Source organism: Lissotriton vulgaris, chromosome 11, assembly GCF_964263255.1.
Source record: "Lissotriton vulgaris chromosome 11, aLisVul1.2, whole genome shotgun sequence".
NCBI lineage: Eukaryota > Metazoa > Chordata > Amphibia > Caudata > Salamandridae > Lissotriton > Lissotriton vulgaris.
Window position 1 is genome coordinate 949,837,384 of NC_141699.1, and position 18,741 is coordinate 949,856,124.

The following is an 18,741-nucleotide window of genomic DNA, read 5'->3' on the forward strand; positions in this document are numbered from 1 at the left end:
AAGTCTCATGTTAAGGTGTGTGGTGCAATGAGTCATTCATTGAGCCCAATCCACACTAATTCCAATGCCTTGTTAGCCGTGACCACTTTCTATGGGGGTTCGCTTAGACTCTAAGGGTTCCTAATCTACTAATTTAACTACCAGGCATCTTAAATTTTCTCACTCTATTGGTGCATTTCTTAACCTAACTCCCATGGTGGATTGGGCAAACAGATTGCAGTGTTCCTTGAACCTTATAATAGACAATATGATCCCCCTGCTATATATGGCACTGGCCCCTTGGGCTAAGCTTTAGTAAATAGCTTATCTCATCCTCACGGAAGTCCACATTTTATGTTACATATATATTGAGGATCTTATTAAAGTTTTTTCACTTCAGCTGTGGCTGTCGAAGTGGAATAATCCCACTAGAATTCTCAATCAACAGGTGATTATGGATTGCCTTAAATGTGATTTTGGTATGTGCATACTATGGCTCTCGTATGTTAAATATTGCTTCACCACTCTGGGCTGCCCATCCCTTTTTACTGAACCTAAAAGTGTGACAACGTCTGGTAACATCTGGTGGATATGCTGGCATCTTCTTGGTAGGCGTTAGGTTATTGGACGGCTTTTATAGCAGGATGGACTGCCATGACCTGGTCAAGATTCCATCACCACATTCTAGTCACAACACCCTGCAGTGTGGGGCTGGTTTATACATTTTTGCAGGGGCTGATTTTGGTTTCCAGCTCCACACCATATGTATTACAGTCCAGCTGTCTCAGATACAGTCTTCCTGGATGGATCATAGGGGTGGAAGTGGTGCAGCATATCTGGGTCTACTTGGACAAGTACTTCCTACTGCTGCTAAAGGTGGCCCTTCAATATTATAGGGAAGCGTTTGGTTTACATCCATAAGTGGCACCTATCCAATATTCATGCTTCCCAACATTTTTTGGTAAAAGATGTGCAAGCATCATTGACTATATATTCCTGTCTAGATCCCTTGTTAGTTTGGGTTTGAACAGCAAAATAGTTAATTTGCTCATTGGCAATCATAATCTGCTGTTTTTTAATCTCTCTGGATTACAGTCTGTTATTTGGCCAGGGGCTTCTACTTCAATGACCACTAAAAACTGCAGTCAGTGTTTGGCGTGGAAATTGTCTCACCCTCAAATCTTTTTACCTAAGTTAATTAGGAGCAATTCAGAGACCTTTAAATGCTGAAGAGTCTGACCATGTAGCCATTGTTGGGTCCTCCACCGAAATAATGAACTCAAGTGGGAACTGTGCATTTTCAACCACTTTTTCGGTCCAATACGCTGAACCCTAAATGATTTGACAGAGCATGTTTCTAATCCAATTGTAATTTGAGATGCCTTTTGGATACCAGGCCTAGGAACATAGAGAAAGTAGGGAGGTGCTGGGTGAATAATATACATATCCTGCAGGTAAGGAATAAGGCCATTTGGGACAGTAGCCTTTTGGCTTTAATGGAAGCCAACAATCTTAACAAGACAAAACTCTTCTGGTCGGCCATCAACCAAATTAGGAATTGATGGGCATCTGATTTCTCAAGCGTTTATTGCTCTAGTATTTCATTGGTTCCTCTATGAACCAATTTGTTAGAGTTGCTTCTAATGCTAGACTAACATCTGACTTGGAAGAAGTTATTGCAGCTCTCAAGGAAATTTCTGCAACTAAAGCACAAGGGCCTGATAGAGTCCCAATTGATCTATTTAATTGCAATTATGAATTAAGGGCTCCTATGCGCAATCATTTTTATTTTTGCTTGAATGTTGTTTCCTGAAATCCCTCATCGACCAGTCTGCCAAAATTCTGGAGAAAGTGATATACAATTGGGTAAGATCTTGGGATAATGATAATAACATTCTGAGCTCCAGTCAGTATGGGTTTAGAGGAGGCCTGGACATGGTGATGCAGTGTTTGAAGTTCTTGAAGTTCTGTCTCCTTATTGATAAATATGAGGCTGCAAGGCACTGTCCTCTCTATCGAGGCTTCATGGACCTGTCCAGCGCATTCGATCACATAAATAGGTCCAAGCTATGGTCTCTGTTACTCCAAAAGTGGTTGGATGCCGCCTTGATTACATTTTTGCACTTTCTTAATTTACAGTTATCTGCTAGGATAAGATTTGACTAGAATGGGGAGTGTCCAGAGTTGTTTAGTCTCCATGGAAGGGTTTGACAGAGCGGTATACTAGCACCAATTGTATGTATTCTTTTTATAAATAATTTGAGTCAACATTTGACATCATGCAGGCCGGGAGTACTGCAGATTGACAAGCAACAGGTCCGTCTGTTACTTTATGCTGACAATGCTGTGCTGTTGGCTCGTAAGCCCCGGAGCCTGTTGCACTGTGTGTCATTGTTTTCCTCCTCATGACGACCCAAGACAGGGACATCAATTATTCTAAGTCTCATGTTATGGTGTGTGGTGCAATGAGGCATTCATTGAGCCCAATCCACACTAATTCCAATGCCTTGTTAGCCGTGACCACTTTCTATGGGGGTTTGCTTAGACTTCCTAGTCTACTAATTTAACTAGCAGGCATCTTGAATTTTCTCACTCTATTGGCGCATTTCCTAACCTAACTCCCATGGTGGAGTGGGCAAACAGATTGCAGTGTTCCTTGAACCTTATAATAGACAATATGATCCCCCTGCGATTTATGGCACTGGCCCCTTGGGATAAGCTTCAGTAGCTAGCTTATCTCATCCTCACGGAAGTCCACATTTTATGTTACATATATATTGAGGATCTTATAAAAGTTTTTTCACTTCAGCTGTGGCTGTCGAAGTGGAATAATCCCACTAGAATTCTCAATCAATAGGTGATTTTGGATTTCCTTAAATGTGATTTTGGTATGTGCATACTATGGCTCTCTTATGTTAAATATTGCTTCACCACTCTGGGCTGCCCATCCCTGTTTACTGGCCCTAAAAGTGTGACAAAGTCTGGTAACATCTGGTGGATACTGGCTTTTTTTTATAGGGCAGGAGGTCCAAGAGGGATGTAGTTGAACTTGCGAAGCCTTCTAATAGGCAGATAACTACTGGTGGTATTGAGCCTTATTTGTTGTACTCATCTACTCAATGGGGAAGGGTATTACTGCTGAGGTTCAGATTGGGTAAAATTAGGAACTTGCTCTGTTATCAACTGGGCTTTATTGGGGGGGGGGGGGCTTGTTCCATATTTTGTCTTGTGATGGTGCGTCTCCTCAAACACTTTTTCATTTGACCTTTTTTTGTAAATCCATACTAATAATATAAAGAGAGAGCCCAAACCTTTGAAGCGGGTAATCTCAGGAACCACAGCACCAATCACAACACCCAATACAGCGTTGGAAAGGGCAGTTGCAGCAGAAGGACATAGGCTATACAGACGCCCACCATATACATTTAAAAGGTAAAAGAACGTGCCAGCAAAGTAGTCCCTTGTGGGCGTGTCTGCGTTGTGCTGTGGGCGTGTGCTGGGGGGCGTGTGCTGGGGGCATGACAAACACTGGGGGCGTGTCGTACGTTCCACCCTTCATGCCATGTCTCATATTGTGTGCTAATCCCACCCTGCTCCCTTTAAATACAGCTGCACCCCATGATCATAACCCACCCTTACTCCTTAAAATACCCCAACACCCTTAAACACTAACCCATCTTAACCCTATAAATATACCCTGTACCCCAAAACCCAAACCTATCCCTAAACCCTAAAAATACCCCTATACCCCAAAACCCAAACCTAGCCCTGAACCCTATAAATACCCCTGTACCTCAAAACCCAAACCTACGCCTGAACCCTAAAAATACCTCTGTACCCCAAAACCCAAACCTAGCCCTGAACCCTAAAAATACCACTGTACCCCAAAACCCAAACCTACCCCTGAACCCTTAAAATACCCCTGTACCCCAAAACCCAAACCTACCCCTGAACCCTAAAAATACCCCTGTACCCCAAAACCCAAACCTAGCCCTGAACCCTAAAAATACCCCTGTACCCCAAAATCCAAACCTACCCCTGAACCACAAAATACCTCTGTACCCCAAAACCCAAACCTAGCCCTGAACCCTAAAAATACCCCGGTACCCCAAAACCCAAACCTACCGCTGAACCCTAAAAATACCCCTATTCCCCAAAACTATATCTGAACCCTTAAAATACCCCTGTACCCCAAAACCCAAACCTAGCCCTGAACCCTAAAAATACCCCTGTACCCCAAAACCCAAACCTAGCCATGAACCCTTAAAATACCCCTGTACTCCAAAACCCAAACCTACCCCTGAACTCTAAAAATACCCCTATACCCCAAAACCCAAACCTAGCACTGAACCCTAAAAATACCCCTGTACCCCAAAACCCATACCTATCCCTAAACCCTAAAACTACCCCTGCACCCCATAACCCAAAACTATATCTGAACCCTTAAAATACCCAAACACCCCAAAACATATACCCAAGTACCCCAAAACATATACCCCTATACCCATACTTACCTTATCAAAACATTAAAAAAAATATGCTTTTACCATTCATGCATTTACAACGAATTTCGTTGTAAATGTATGCATAGTAAAAGCATATAAAATGTAATGCCATGCGTTATAATGGCATTGCGGAGTCATGGTACTTTCGTAATGAAAGTATGCGGAGTGATGGTATGCGGAAAGAAAGTTGCGGAATAATCGGTGTTTACCCTCCCCCGGTAAGTACATTGGTGGCACGGCGGCTCACATCTCCAGCAACATACTCATATTTTTTCACCACCCATTTGAAAAATGCACAAGTCTCTCTCATTGATGGCCAGCACCAACATACACTTTTAGACACACCTCCCGCCACAAGTTCTAGAATTGCGAACTTTAGAGCTGGGGAGCTACGTTCGAATTTCGGCATCAGCTCAACATCCTATGATTCCAGGCAAATCACTTTGTCTCCCTGTGCCTACCACAAATGAATGTGTTCTTCTGTAATGTAAATTGTGCTTATGCCATGTTGTCGAGTTTGCGCTATATAATATTGCAAGGGAAAATAAAGTAGGGAAACTCAAGTTCACACACTACTGAACGCCCACTCTTAAGTGCATCAGCAGTGCACTGTGAATCGGAGCGTTTCACAGGCCTATCACAGATAAGAAATGCTATCAAAACGAAATCCTACAAAACAATATACTACTGGCCAGCAGCAATTCATACCCGGACAACGCTGGCACGGGCTGCTATCAACAATGAAATCATAAACCAAGGACTTATAGAAATTGAAGACTCACTGTATCTATTAAGCGAGAAGTCCTTACAAGATTTCAGCCTGCCGCCAGCGGTCCGAACTAAACTAACTGGATACCACAATATCGCTACCGCACACAATATTCCAGAGCTAAATAACTACCTTGCTCAACACTTGCCTAACTTAGTTCCCGATCAACAACTCGCCTACAACACCATAGTTGATAGTGTTGAAAAGAAGCAAGGCAAACTATTGTTCATAGACGCCCCTGGTGGCACAGGAAAGACTTACCTAATCAACCTCATACTTGCCAAAGTTCGATCTTCTGGGAATTTGGCTCTAGCTGTTGCTTCATCTGAAATAGCTGCCACTTTGCTAACAGCTGGGAAAACAGCACATTCTACCTTTGAACTGCCTCTAACAGTTTCCCTTGAAAAGGATTCAATATGCTCTATTCGGAAAAACGGACCTTTGGGGACACTGCTTCAAAATGTGTCTCTTATCATGTGGGACGAATGTACAATGACACACCGCTCACATATTGAGGCAGTTGACAGAACTCTCAAAGACATTAGAAATTCATACAACATAATTGGAGGTGTTACTTTTGTGTTTGCTGGTGACTTCCGACAAACTCTTCCTGTGGTGCCTACAGGAACGCAGGCTGATATACTAAAAGCATGCTTAAAAGCATCACACCTATGGAACTCTGTACAATCTATTACCTTGCGCACTAACATGAGGACACATTTAGGAGGTGGAGATACACAATTTGCAGATCTTCTAATAGAAGTGGCCAACTGGGACATACCTGACACAAATGGCTTTATCAACATACAAAACTTAGGTAAGCGTCTCTGTACCCTACATGAACTCATACAACATGTTTACCCAGACATCAAGCATCTTCTCAGCAAAGATTACACATGGATTTGCGAAAGGTCTATAGTTGCCGCCCGAAACTCTGCAGTGCATCATATTAATAAACACATACTACAACTATTCCCAGGTGAAACCACAATATATAATTTCATTGATACAGTATTAGATACACAAGACGCTGGGGATTATCCCCAAGAATTCCTCCACTCGCTTAACCCTTCAGGGCTTCCCCCTCATACACTCCAAATGAAAGTAGGTGTTCCTATCATGTTATTACAAAACCTACATCCACCAAATCTCTGCAATGGGACGCGCCTACAAGTTAAATCTCCTTTACCTTATGTAATAGAGACTACTATTCTCACTGGCCCTGCTGCAGGACAGTTAGCCCATATTCCCTGGATAACCATGATCCCTACTGATCTACCATTTCAATTCAAACGCTTACAATTCCCTATTAACATTGCTTTTGCATCCACCATTAACAAATCACAAGGTCAGACATACAAAGTCATTGGGATAGACTTACGAGAGGACTGCTTCACTCATGGACAGTTATATGTCGCGCTATCGAGGTCGGGGAATTCCGACAACCAATTTATTCTACTTCCTGATTCTCATGAAACACGAAATGTGGTGTACCATGAAGTTTTGAAGTAAATGTTATTTTCAATACTAAAACCATTGCTGCCTAGCCTTTTTTTACCCGGACAACGTCGGGACGGGCCGCTAGTTTTATATAAAGTATACTAGGCTCTTTCTCTTACCAGTTTTAAAACTCATAATGTCAGATTATGTAGACCTGCTTTACATTTTCTGCAGACGTTATGTAGCCCGACATTATGTGCTACTTTTGGATATTTCCTAAAAGTATTGTTTCGGAGCTGAAACCGTATGTATTATTAACATTTTAATGCTTGTTTTTTTTCTTGCTGCAAATCTTTTGATTGTATGCTTTTATGATTTAGTTTTTAATCGAATAATGTATTTTGAATTTGAATTTTTATCCATCAGTATTACATCAGCTCAATGTTTGACCTAGGTTTTCGAGTTACGTCGCAGGTATGACTTCGCATTCTGTTAGGTTGTCGGACGATACTTAGGTTATGACCATCTAGCTATATCTAACAATCATTTACCAATGAGTAAGCCACAAAATGACCTTCTTCCGTCAATACTTGTAGCTGTTCATATTTTGAACCCAAGAAGTTGTGACAGTAGGGAGTTCAATGAAAAAGTCAAGCTTTCAGGTTACATTTCAAGGTGGATGCTGTCAGTAAGTCTCCCATTACCTTTTTGCCATTCCTCCTCATCTCCTAGACCCTAACCACTCTGTCACATTTATTCTAAAGGATAAAGCCATTAGGTAGTTCCCTACCGCGTATGGAGACAGCTGTGTGAATAACAACATTCTTAAAGCATATAAATAAATTCTAAATCCTTATGGAGACTGTGAATGTCTTCCTAAAATCAGTATACCACTTGATTCCATAGCTTCATTTAGTCACATATATTTGTCTCTTTGCTTCAGGTCACCCTCCTTGTTTTTATTCTAATTAAGTACATTACTGGGAGAATGTTAGTGTTTCTTGCAGCAAGTTGAGAGGGCAACAGGATGGATTTTCCACATCTGTACAAGATCAAGGCATATGTTCACCATTAGCTCTGCTACTAGACTAGAATAAATATAGTCCAGAGCCCTTGTGGGTGGCTTTTGTGGCTCTAATGTAACTATACTTCTTTCTCGGATAACATAGTTTTACATTTAAAATCGTTATTTTGAAAATCACAATTTTGTCAATCATGTTTGATTTTTTTTTTACAAATGTGATTGGCTAATGAAAAGTATTTTTTTCCACCATCTTGAAAATCACAATCTAAAAAGCAAACAAAAAAACGTTTTCATTCAGTGGGAAAAAAAATATTTCCACAGCAATGGGAAAGGCAGGATGAAAGGTACCCAACTCTAGGGGAGTTGTAGGGGGCAGTTAGAGACCTGTAAACAAGGGAGGGATGGGAGGGGCAGGATGAAAGGTACCCAACTCTAGGGGAGTTATAGGGGGCACTTAGAGACCTGTAAAAAAGGGAGGGAAAAAAAACGAATTCACTGTCCTGAAATCACAATCCCACTGTCACCATTTTAAGATGCAGGGAAAATAGAAAGTTTTTTAAAGAAAATTTAAAAGAACACACAAAAAAGAAAAAGTACTTCTTCTGCAAACAGCCACAGAGCATGTAAAGTCAGGGTTGGCTGCCCGCAGGGCTACGGGTGCAGGCATTCTGTCCAGACCTCGCTGGACAGGACCAAAAACCATGGACAGTTGGGGTGGTTAGCTGTCCATATGAGGATTTCATCAGTTTCATATCAGAATTGCCTTGAACACCTGCCTTTTTTGACAAAGCAGGTGAAGATAGTGCGCTATAAGCAAATTGCCCTGATTACTTCAAATTTCCCGTGAGGGAAAATACGCAGGACTTATTAAGTGGACTTGATTTTGGCTGAAATTCTCCACCCTTGCAATTATCAATCCTGGAGGATTCTGTGATTCTGGGTTAGGTGATTACTGTACATTTTATAATACCAATGAGACTTGTATCTACCTTTACTGTTTCCATGGTGATTACCACAAACTTGTAGTGAGGCCCCAGAATCATTTCTTAGTATAGTCGTATCCACTAAGCCCCTTCACTCCTTGCAACTTTGCTCTGCTATATATGCTGCAGCTGTTTGAGACTTCACTTGTCCCCATTGGACATTACTTATACAGGCTCCCCCTACTTATAATTCACTCCATCCCTCCCTTCCACAATTTTATACCTTAATCTCTCGCCTGTCTCCAACTATTGACCTACTATACAAATCTTCTCTGTCCTCCCGATCTAATCTCCTCAATTTTCTACTTGATTTTGAACTTCCTGTCTGTAAATCACTCTTAATCTTGAACTGCCTTACCTTATTTTGGGAACCGTACTTAGTTTGACCTGTCTTTTGTTTAACCTATCCTGTAAAGCGCTCTGATACTCTTGGGTCCAGCCGGCGCTATATAAAACCTTTTAAATAAATAAATAATAAATAAACGATCTTTGGCAATAAAGCACTCTGATACTCTTGGGTAGCCGGCGCTATATAAAACCTTTTAAATAAATAAATAATAAATAAATGATCTTTGGCTATAAAGCACTCTGATACTCTTGGGTCCAGCCGGCGCTATATAAAACCTTTTAAATAAATAAATAATAAATAAATGATCTTTGGCTATAAAGCACTCTGATACTCTTGGGTCCAGCCGGCGCTATATAAAACCTTTTAAATAAATAAATAATAAATAAACGATCTTTGGCAATAAAGCACTCTGATACTCTTGGGTAGCCGGCGCTATATAAAACCTTTTAAATAAATAAATAATAAATAAATGATCTTTGGCTATAAAGCACTCTGATACTCTTGGGTCCAGCCGGCGCTATATAAAACCTTTTAAATAAATAAATAATAAATAAATGATCTTTGGCTATAAAATAAAATAATACATTAAAAATACCAAAGCCATAATACTCTCAATAGATTTGACAGTTTCCAGACTCTAAATAGCCTCAACCCCACATTCCCTACCTTTTCATGCCCACTTAACAGACAGTGGCGGGGATATTCCTAGTTGTTCCTTAGCCTGAGTTTGTTAGAAGCACGCTGATCAACGTTTACTGAACATATTTTTGTAATATATACTGTATAGCAGGGGTCTCCAAACCGGTCCTCGAGGGCTGGACCCATGCCAGATTTTTAAAATAACTACATGTATCTCAATGGAGATATCCTCAAAATCTGGCATGGATCCGGCCATCCAGGACCGGTTTGGAGACCCCTGCTGTATAGCGTACTATACACACGTGCTCAGATTAAAAACGATTTACATGTTTTGTTTTCTTCATTCACAGGTGAAAAGAAAAGGGTTGTCACAGGCAATAAGCCAAGAAGAGAAAAAGAGACAAGAGGTATGTTGCTCAATGCTGTATTTGTAATGTTATTTCATGTCCATAATGTTTCAATAGCAGGTTAGGCGTACATGTTTGCAGGCAGTGACAGCCTTTGGTTAGACTTCCTGGTTGACACAGACATCTTGGGACATAGACGGGGTTATATTGTCCTCGGCGCGTGCCACAGCTGTCACCTGATATCAGCTGCTGTCGAACAGGTCTGTGGAGTGATCTAATCTCACGGGACCACGTGGTCGCGTGGGTGGGGCACTTCTCAGCTCAAAGGTCAAAAGCCAACACGCACTGCACGTCATAAGTTCTCGATTTAATGTCACGACAGTGATTCAGTATAAAATGTCGGCACTGAGAAAAATAAGCTCCAAAAATTAACGTTTTTGACACATAGCGAGAATAACGAAGCAAGGTGGGAAGAGAAAAATTGTAAAAAAATAAATAAAAAAAACAGTGAAAAAGCCAACATGGAAAGAACTTGCAAGAGTGAGAGATAGACCGGAAGTGCAGAGAAGTCGAAGAAACGGGCATGAGGCGGAATTAAGGGGAGACTACCGAACCACATTTTGGGCTTGGTAATATTTGTTGTTGTTTGTGTTTTATTTTTTAAGCACTGTTTCTATGCTTAGGCACTCATTGCATTGATTGGAGCAGAATTCCCGTCAGCGTTTGTTTTAAACTCTAACTATTCCTCCCCAGTCGATCGCTTCCAGGATACCTTTTAAAAAAACTATAGTCGTAATTTGATTTTCATTAATCTTTTAATTATTGTTTTGTCACTTCATTTCCGTCTTTCCTATAACCAATGTCTATATCACCAAAGGTTGCACTAATACTCTATCATATAGCGCACAAGGCATCAACAAAGGCACTGCCCCACCATGTTTTATGACGTCACGTGCTCTTCAGAGCTTAGTTTTCTCGCCTTTGAATTGGTCCATTAGATTGACCTAATTCTGCTAATTCTGCCACTTTCAGAATCTGGTCTCAGATACATCAGCACTGAGGCTGCAGGAAAGAAACAATGTTTTGTACATTATAGCTTTTCAAAGTATTGTCCTTTGTGATACAAAGTCTGTTGGAAGTGACAATGGAGCTCGCAACAAAGCACAGACTAGTGTCACCAGCTGCAAACAGACCATAGTTGTGTGTCGTTGTCTGCCTTCCGCATTCATTTATCAGTGAAAGCGAAAGTGACAGTCCCTTCTGTCTTGATCAACGTTTGTTTTATTGCTCGGTTTTTGTTCTGTTTGTCTCTTTTATAATCCTTGTTCCTCCTTTCTTGACCCCTCTGTATGCCTTGTATTCCTGCATCCCACTGCAACTACCTTATCCTTTTGGAAGCAACCTTAGCTCAGTTAGCAGCAGCCACTGGGGCCGTCACGCGACGCATGGTGGCTTTGTCGTCAAGTATGGCACATACAATGCAGGTCATGGACAGCGAGGATGTGCTTCTTGTTAGGAGTCTCTGCACCCAAAATGCGGTGGCGGCTCCTCCACAATGGCGGAGGAGCGTCGCCCCACTGCCCGGTGCAGAGCCAGTAAATGAAATATAAAACAATGTCATAATTGTGAAGGGAGGGGTGAGGCATTATGTGGAGGAGTGCTATGTGCACTCCTTAAGTGCTCATGTGTTTGGCCAGCTGTCCCCGGCCATCCAAAACACACATGCGCACTTAGGTTTTTCCTGCCCACTCAGACCAATCCCTGCGCGGCTCTCATGTGAGAGCAGCACATGGATTGCAGGGAGTCCATGGCGTGGCCCCAGTGCTTGCTGGGACCAGGAAGGACTATGCCAAGTAAGAGGCGGGAGGCAGCTCCAGGTAAGTTTTTCTTTTAAATGTATTTTGTATTATAAACCCCCCCTCCCCCCCCCCCCCCCCACCCCCCAGCGCTCAGCCTCCTGGGCTCCTCCGCACCCCACCACGCACCCCCACCTCTTTATTGTGGCGGTCACGACTGCCAAAATGCCATTGCGGGATGGGCGAAGCATAGGTTGTGAATAGGGAGTGCCACATGGGAGCAGGAAACTCCCTGCCTCTTTCCTTATTACTGTCCTGAGACATTGTGTGTGCCAACTTACCCAGCAATAAATACCTGCAATAAAGGTTTCTGAGTTGAGCTAAACTTTGGTGTTACTTATGTGTTATCTGCAGTTCTTCAGTGTGTGTGTGTGTGTGCGTGTTTGTAACAACATTAGAATATGTGTTGTCTGCTATTAATGTGGCCTAGAGACAGGGACAGCTGGCTATTAATGTGGATTTACCCACTTGTGAGAGTCGCTGGGCTTTGGCATTTATCCCTCAAAGCCATCATAATACCTTCCTTGGTTGATTCATGGTCGCAAGGGTTAGCCATGTTAGACCCTTTTCATTAAGGGGTAATTGCTTAAAAGGCATGGGAGATAAAAATGTCACAAATATAGGCAGATTTGGCTCATGAGGCTAAGATCTGGGGAAATGTACATAATAGGCTAAGCTAAGGTGGTGAAAGGGTTAATTTATGTATGTTTTTAGATCGATTTATAACTGTAAAAAATGTGACCAGGCCTTTTCAAAGCTGATGTTGGCATATCATTTTTTAATTAACATTTCTAAAGGATGTTATATGAGCTTCTCCTTTCAGTTTTGAGAGTCAAGGCATGCACTCGTGCATCATCCTTTTGTTCTTCTTGCCAGTGGCGTAGTAAGAGTGCTACAGGCCCTGGTGCAAGCAAGCAAAATGGGCCCCTGCCCACTTGCTGGACAATACATTAAAACAATAAGCATGGTTCTGTAGGCCCCTGATGTCTAGTGGCACGGTAGCACCACACCTGCAGCAACACTGGAAATTGTGCCTCCATGTTTTTTCTCTACTCTCGCTGCTTTATAATCCACTAGGAACGATGCTACATAGATCCACATTTGACTGTATCCCATCTGAATTCTATCAACACAGGCCATCTTTGAAGTGATTTCTTCAGAACATTCATATTTGCTCAGTCTGGACATACTGATCAAGATGTTCAAGAACTCTAAAGCATTGAGTGGCACAATGACCAAGACCGAGAGCCACCATCTTTTCTCGAACATTGCTGATGTCTCAGAGGCAAGTAAAAAGTAAGTGTGCCACCATGAGTCAATGACGTGTCTGTAAAATGTGTGTTCTTCTCATGCAAACCCCTGCCTTCAAGAATGTATATTCTTTCAAAGAACATCCTGTGAGTTTTTGTTATTGTCTAAAGGGCTCTGCTTAGTAGTTGAGAAGAAAGGCTATGAAGTAATTACAGGACAGTCGTGGAAGAGTTCTAATATTTAACAATGATTAGACTGAAGCATATTTCTATTCCAATGTGACATCTGGAAGGCTAATGTATTCATAAAATTGGTAAATTCTCAAATATCAAGGGAAAGGGAAACAATGCAGTAGTAAATTCTGTGAAATGATGGAGATAAACATAGGCATCTCACTCACTGTATTTGAAGGAAACTTCCTTTAAAATGATGGCCCTCTTCTTTCAAAGGCCTATGTCACTTCTGTAGTTTTGCTACACTCAGTTTTGCACAGATTCATGCTTCATGTTTTGTGGCTTGTGATTCTGTTTAAAGAACATTACCTTTTACACCCTCATTGTGAGCGTGGTGGGAGTTTCGAGCCTTATTCACCAATAAATGTCCCATGGGAACATGGCGGTTCAGTAGTGTTACACCTAGGTAGTCCACATGCCGAAATCACTGATTGACATACACACAGTAAATTTTACTAACTCAGAAATTGGATGCAGTATTTCAGATTTTCTGGTAGCAACCCATTACTCTGGGAACCTTTGGGTCCAATTGAGAATCCTACACTATTCCACACCACAAGAAAGTTAATAGGCTCATCGTATTTGTAGCATGGTATTTGGAGAACAGGGGAAAATACTGGGTCAATTGTTGTCAGGTTGTATGGGGGCCATGCAAAGATGATATTATACGTCAGATGTTTCTTTTACAAAATGTGTTCAGACACGCTGTCTTTCCATACACATATTTTGTTACTTTCTGGTAGGTCTTGTGGTCGGTCCAACATTCTATCGTATCACCATTGCACACCTACTCTATATTATCAGTTAAAGCGTCATCTCTGCACTTATCCTCATCTGATGTCAATGTGACCTCCTGAAATGTTGGATGTGCTCTTCTGCAGCACAAATAAGAATATTGTTTTCTCACTTATTTGGAGCTTGGATATTGTCCACTACAGCATTAGACCTATGTTCTAATTCCAGTGTCAAATGGATGCTAAGGCCCTTGTTTAGAGTTGATGGGTGAGTACTGCATCACAAACAGGACGGATATCCAATCTGCCTTACAAGTGTGAGAGAGCGCAATTTGAATGAAATGTATATCGTAGCCACATTTAGACGTATATGTTATAAACGAAGGAATGAAATGCATATCGTAATGTGAAGTTGACACTTATAGCATATAGATAACTGAGATAATCCAAAGTAATATAGGAAATGTAACTGTATTCACTTTAGAACATGTATTAGATTTGGGAGGCCTGTATACATAATGGGTAAATGAAGAAATGCTTACGAAATATAAACATGCACGGTAGAATTCATGTACGTGTGTAACTTTTAAACGGAGAAACGTGGAGAAATGTATGGAGAAAATATGAGGATAACGAATAAGCATAAAACCTCGTACTCTGTGTATTATATATTCTATGTAAGTTGTATTCAAATAGAGGAAAGGATATACTAAAAGCGAATATATAAATGTATGTTAAAGATTATACTGTGTAGCAGAAGTTTGTAAGAATGCTGGAAGATTTTTAGGTCATTTGTGATTATAACCTGACTGACCAAGAGTTCGCAGGAGCGTAGTCCAATGTATGTAATTTAGTGGACTTACAGGAGTCGTAAATAGCTTGATGTGGACGTGAGAGCCAAGAAGTCTAGCCCTTGTTAGATTTAAGGTGACAACGCCGGATGGAGTTTATGGCCTGAACGTGATGAGAAGCGCTTAGAATTTGAATTGTTTTTGAGTGACCATTCACAGGACCTAGAAGGTCAAAGAATAGCAGTTGTAAGTTAAAGTCTTGTTTAAGTTCATATGACTTTTGATCTGAAAGTGTCAGTTGAAGTTGCCAATAAGAAGATGAAGATGACATCTAAAGAATAAAGGTCAACTTAACGGACGGCGAAAGAGATGAAGCAATGGACGAAGCTAGAAGCTGACATCATCGGGGAAAGTCCGTGGTGGGCGTCAAGGGGCGTTCCACCCACACTGTGATTGTGTATTTTAGGGACAGCACCCCGGGGATAAGAGGGCAATGAGAAATTAGCGAAGGCGAGGGCGAACAGCTCAGAGCAGAAGTCATCATAGAGAGCAAGAGCGTAGATGACTTGAGCAGATGCGCTGAGAGAGATCAGAGCGCAGGAGAGCAGTAGGCCGAGGACCCTTAAGAAGAGCGGATGGGTAGGCAGAGAGGGTACTGCTTCTTAAAATTTAAGTTACCTTTAGAGGCTAAGAGAGTTTGAACTTCTTTGGGAGACAAACTGCTGACACCTTTTTAGGTTAGGAACTTGCGAAGTAGGGATGTCACCTAGCATAGAGTAGGGACAGATTTAACGTGATACTCTTCTCTTTCTGTAAATGACGCCAAGGAACCACTTCACATCGGAGCTTTAGATTGTTGAGATTGGAATTGATTTTGTATTCTTTTATATACTTTGATCCTGAGGGGATTGTAATTGCATTCAAATTTGACTTTTATATAAAACTTTTAAACTTTATCAGTTGTAAGTGGTTCTTCAGAGTGGCGTCAGTTAATGGGGTTTGTCTAACCTATGCGGGGGTTGTCTTTTACTCAATGACAGATACTAGCGGTCCAAAATAGATGAATGAGATAAGTTATTAAATTGATCATAAATTGATATCAAAATCTCATTCCCCGCAGTTGGTAGCAGAGTAATGATGGTTATCTTCTTGAGGAAGACGACCTAGGCCAGGTTAGTTTACCCCAAGGTCCCTAGTCATCGTCGACCAGAAGAAGAATTGCAGCCGAAGACGGTGCTGACGAAGCGTCGAGAGAAAAGCAGCAGAGTCGGTCGAGAGTGAGTATAAGGGTCATGCGTTGTAAGATTGTGGTATTTTATGTTGTTCCTGTGTTGTAATGTCAAGCGGAGTTGAATGCCTGTAGTGTGATTGAGGGAAGGTTGTGAGCGCGCGCAACCGGATGAAATCTTATGTCCAGAGGACTTAAGTGGTTCGGGTGTATCGAACACCCAGAGTAATTTGTCTACCATTGAAAGGGGGTCATGAGGTACCATTGATTTCCCGACAGACCGATGATAGGGGGGCGTATGAGTGAGTGAATGAGTAACGGACGCTGGTCGTACGTTTACTGTGTGTAAGTAACCTATCAGTTGAGGCAAGTGTCCGACCGTAAGAGGAAGGACTCTGTGCCAGTTGAGGTAGCAATTACAGTTAGACTGTGGCCGTACAGTCAGAGAAAAGTGATCGCTTGGACGGAAGTAGTCATTTTTTTCAATGTATGAATGAAAACGCATGCGAAATCGTGAGACGAATTGAGAAAGAAAGAGAACTGCTGCAGAGGGAACGAGTGACGTCAGCATAGAACCGCGCTGAGATTGGTTAGTTTGTCAGACGTCAGCGAAGAGTCGCACTGAGATAGGCCGATTAGCAAGAGCCGCGTAGGGATTGGTTGGTGGTTGTCAGTGGGACGTAAACAAGGAAGAGTAAAGGGAAAATTGTAGATTGTCGAAAATGAAGTGTTTTAAGAGTTTAAGAGCACTCTTTAGGAGGAATAGAAGAAACTTATATGCCGGAGAGGAAGCTCCACCAGAAGGCACACCAGCTTATTATATGGCAGTGAATGTAGGCTTGCACTCGATATTATGGATTTCCGAGTGGAATAAGCTAACTGAAGGGAATAAGGAACTGGCGTTTCCGAGATTCGGAACGTTTAAGCTAGATGTGTTGAACGAACTAAAAGCAGTAATGCTTTCAACAAGACCTCTACCGAGGCCAACACAGTTCGAAGCACTTAGTGTATGGTTTAGAACAGCACACGAAAAGAGTGTAAAGAGGCGCCAAGAAAGAGTGAGAAGATCGGTAAAAGCAGTGCAGGATGCTAAATGGGACGATGAGGCTAAAAAGTGGAGGGTACAAAAGATAGAAGCAGACAAACTGTACCCGATGCTGGAAGTTACGGGAGAAAAGAAACCTCAAGAGGAAGATGAGGAAAGCGAGACAGAAGAGGATTTGATAGAGAGGCTATTGACAGATAGACCACCTCCGTACAGCGGAGGGGCCGCAAGTCCTATATTACCACAAGAGGACGGAGCTAGATGGGGGGAATATAAATCGATCCCAGTAACGGATTGGGATGCCAAGAAAGAGGAGGAAGTACCTCAATCTAGTTCCGAACAGAGGGTAGTGGGAAGATTCGTGGTCCAGAAAATGCCAGAAACGCAACATGCAAGGTCTTATCAAATGCCGGATGCTCTACAAGTACCGGTTACCATAGGTCCTATCGTGTTAATCTACAACCCAGAAGGGGTCCAGCAGGAGGAACAGACACGATGGGATAGGGAAAGAGCAGAGATGGAGAATAGGGATACCATGATGAATCCTCAGAGACAGATATTAGCACCAATGAGTCGGAGTACCCCATTAGATGCAGCAACAGGTCCCTGGGTAGAACAAGGGCGTCAGAGAGGGCCAATGGACTTAAGGGGACCAAAACCGAAAACCCATAAGGAATTAAGGGAATACCTGAAAGAATGGGATACTGCCGAAGAGGCTCGGAATAAAAGTTTAGAAACAGGAGCAGAGTGGAGAGACCAGGATAACAGGATTCTCTCTCATTGTGGAGCTGGCGAAAGCAGCCCGGAGTGGGAGAGAGGGAGTCAGGAAAGCAGAGGAAATAATTGTCCTACTATCAACGGCAATAGGCAAATGTGCGACGACAGGAGTACAGGGTGTGGCGAAGTGCCTCGCGTCACCTTTAGTGAAGGGGAACGAAGGACGCAGGAGTACCGTAATACTTTCAGATGCACTCACCATACCCCGGGTGAAACGGTGCAACATTGGAATCACGGGAACATGGAGAGTCGTGAAGGGTCTCGCCATGCATCCGGTGAGTGCGAGCGAAGTCATAAGAATATAGGGAGTCGCGAAACGTCTCGCCATACTTCTGGTGATCAAGAACGAGATCGCGGGAGCATGGAGGGCCATGAAGGACCTTATCGTTTATTGAGCGACACCAGACAGCAAGCGAGTTACAGTGATTTAGAACAAAACGGTGGATCCTATCTCGTATCTGGAGAAACCGAGCCGAAACGACGAAGTGTAGGGATGGGGGATGGAGTAATGTTCCACCACACCCCACGGGAAGATGGAAAGGCTTGGGATCTAGAGAGGTGGGAACAAAGGGATGGAAAGAAAACTCCTCATAACTCACCTGTGCTTAGGCGTAGGGCGCATAGTGGAGGTGAGAGAGGTATGAGCGAACCACCTAGGACTGACATACTGAGAGCCGAAATAAAAGCCAGACGGATTTACGTAATGAGCTTAAAATCAGACTTGGATGAAATAATTGATGGCACAGTGGCAATAGAGAGATTAGAGTTGTACACACCAGATAAAGTATTGT

At 42.3% G+C, this 18,741-nt stretch overlaps 1 protein-coding gene across 1 annotated transcript in view; it reads left to right on the plus strand.

Annotated features, from left to right (window-relative positions):
- The window catches only part of ARHGEF26 (Rho guanine nucleotide exchange factor 26), a 452,167-nt gene that overhangs the window by 75,652 nt on the left and 357,774 nt on the right, over positions 1-18,741 (plus strand). The window contains exons 5-6 of the mRNA XM_086944113.1: positions 10,039-10,095; positions 13,027-13,187. Of these exons, the coding sequence (XP_086800239.1) occupies positions 10,039-10,095; positions 13,027-13,187 (218 nt within the window). The remainder of the gene's footprint in view (positions 1-10,038; positions 10,096-13,026; positions 13,188-18,741) is intronic.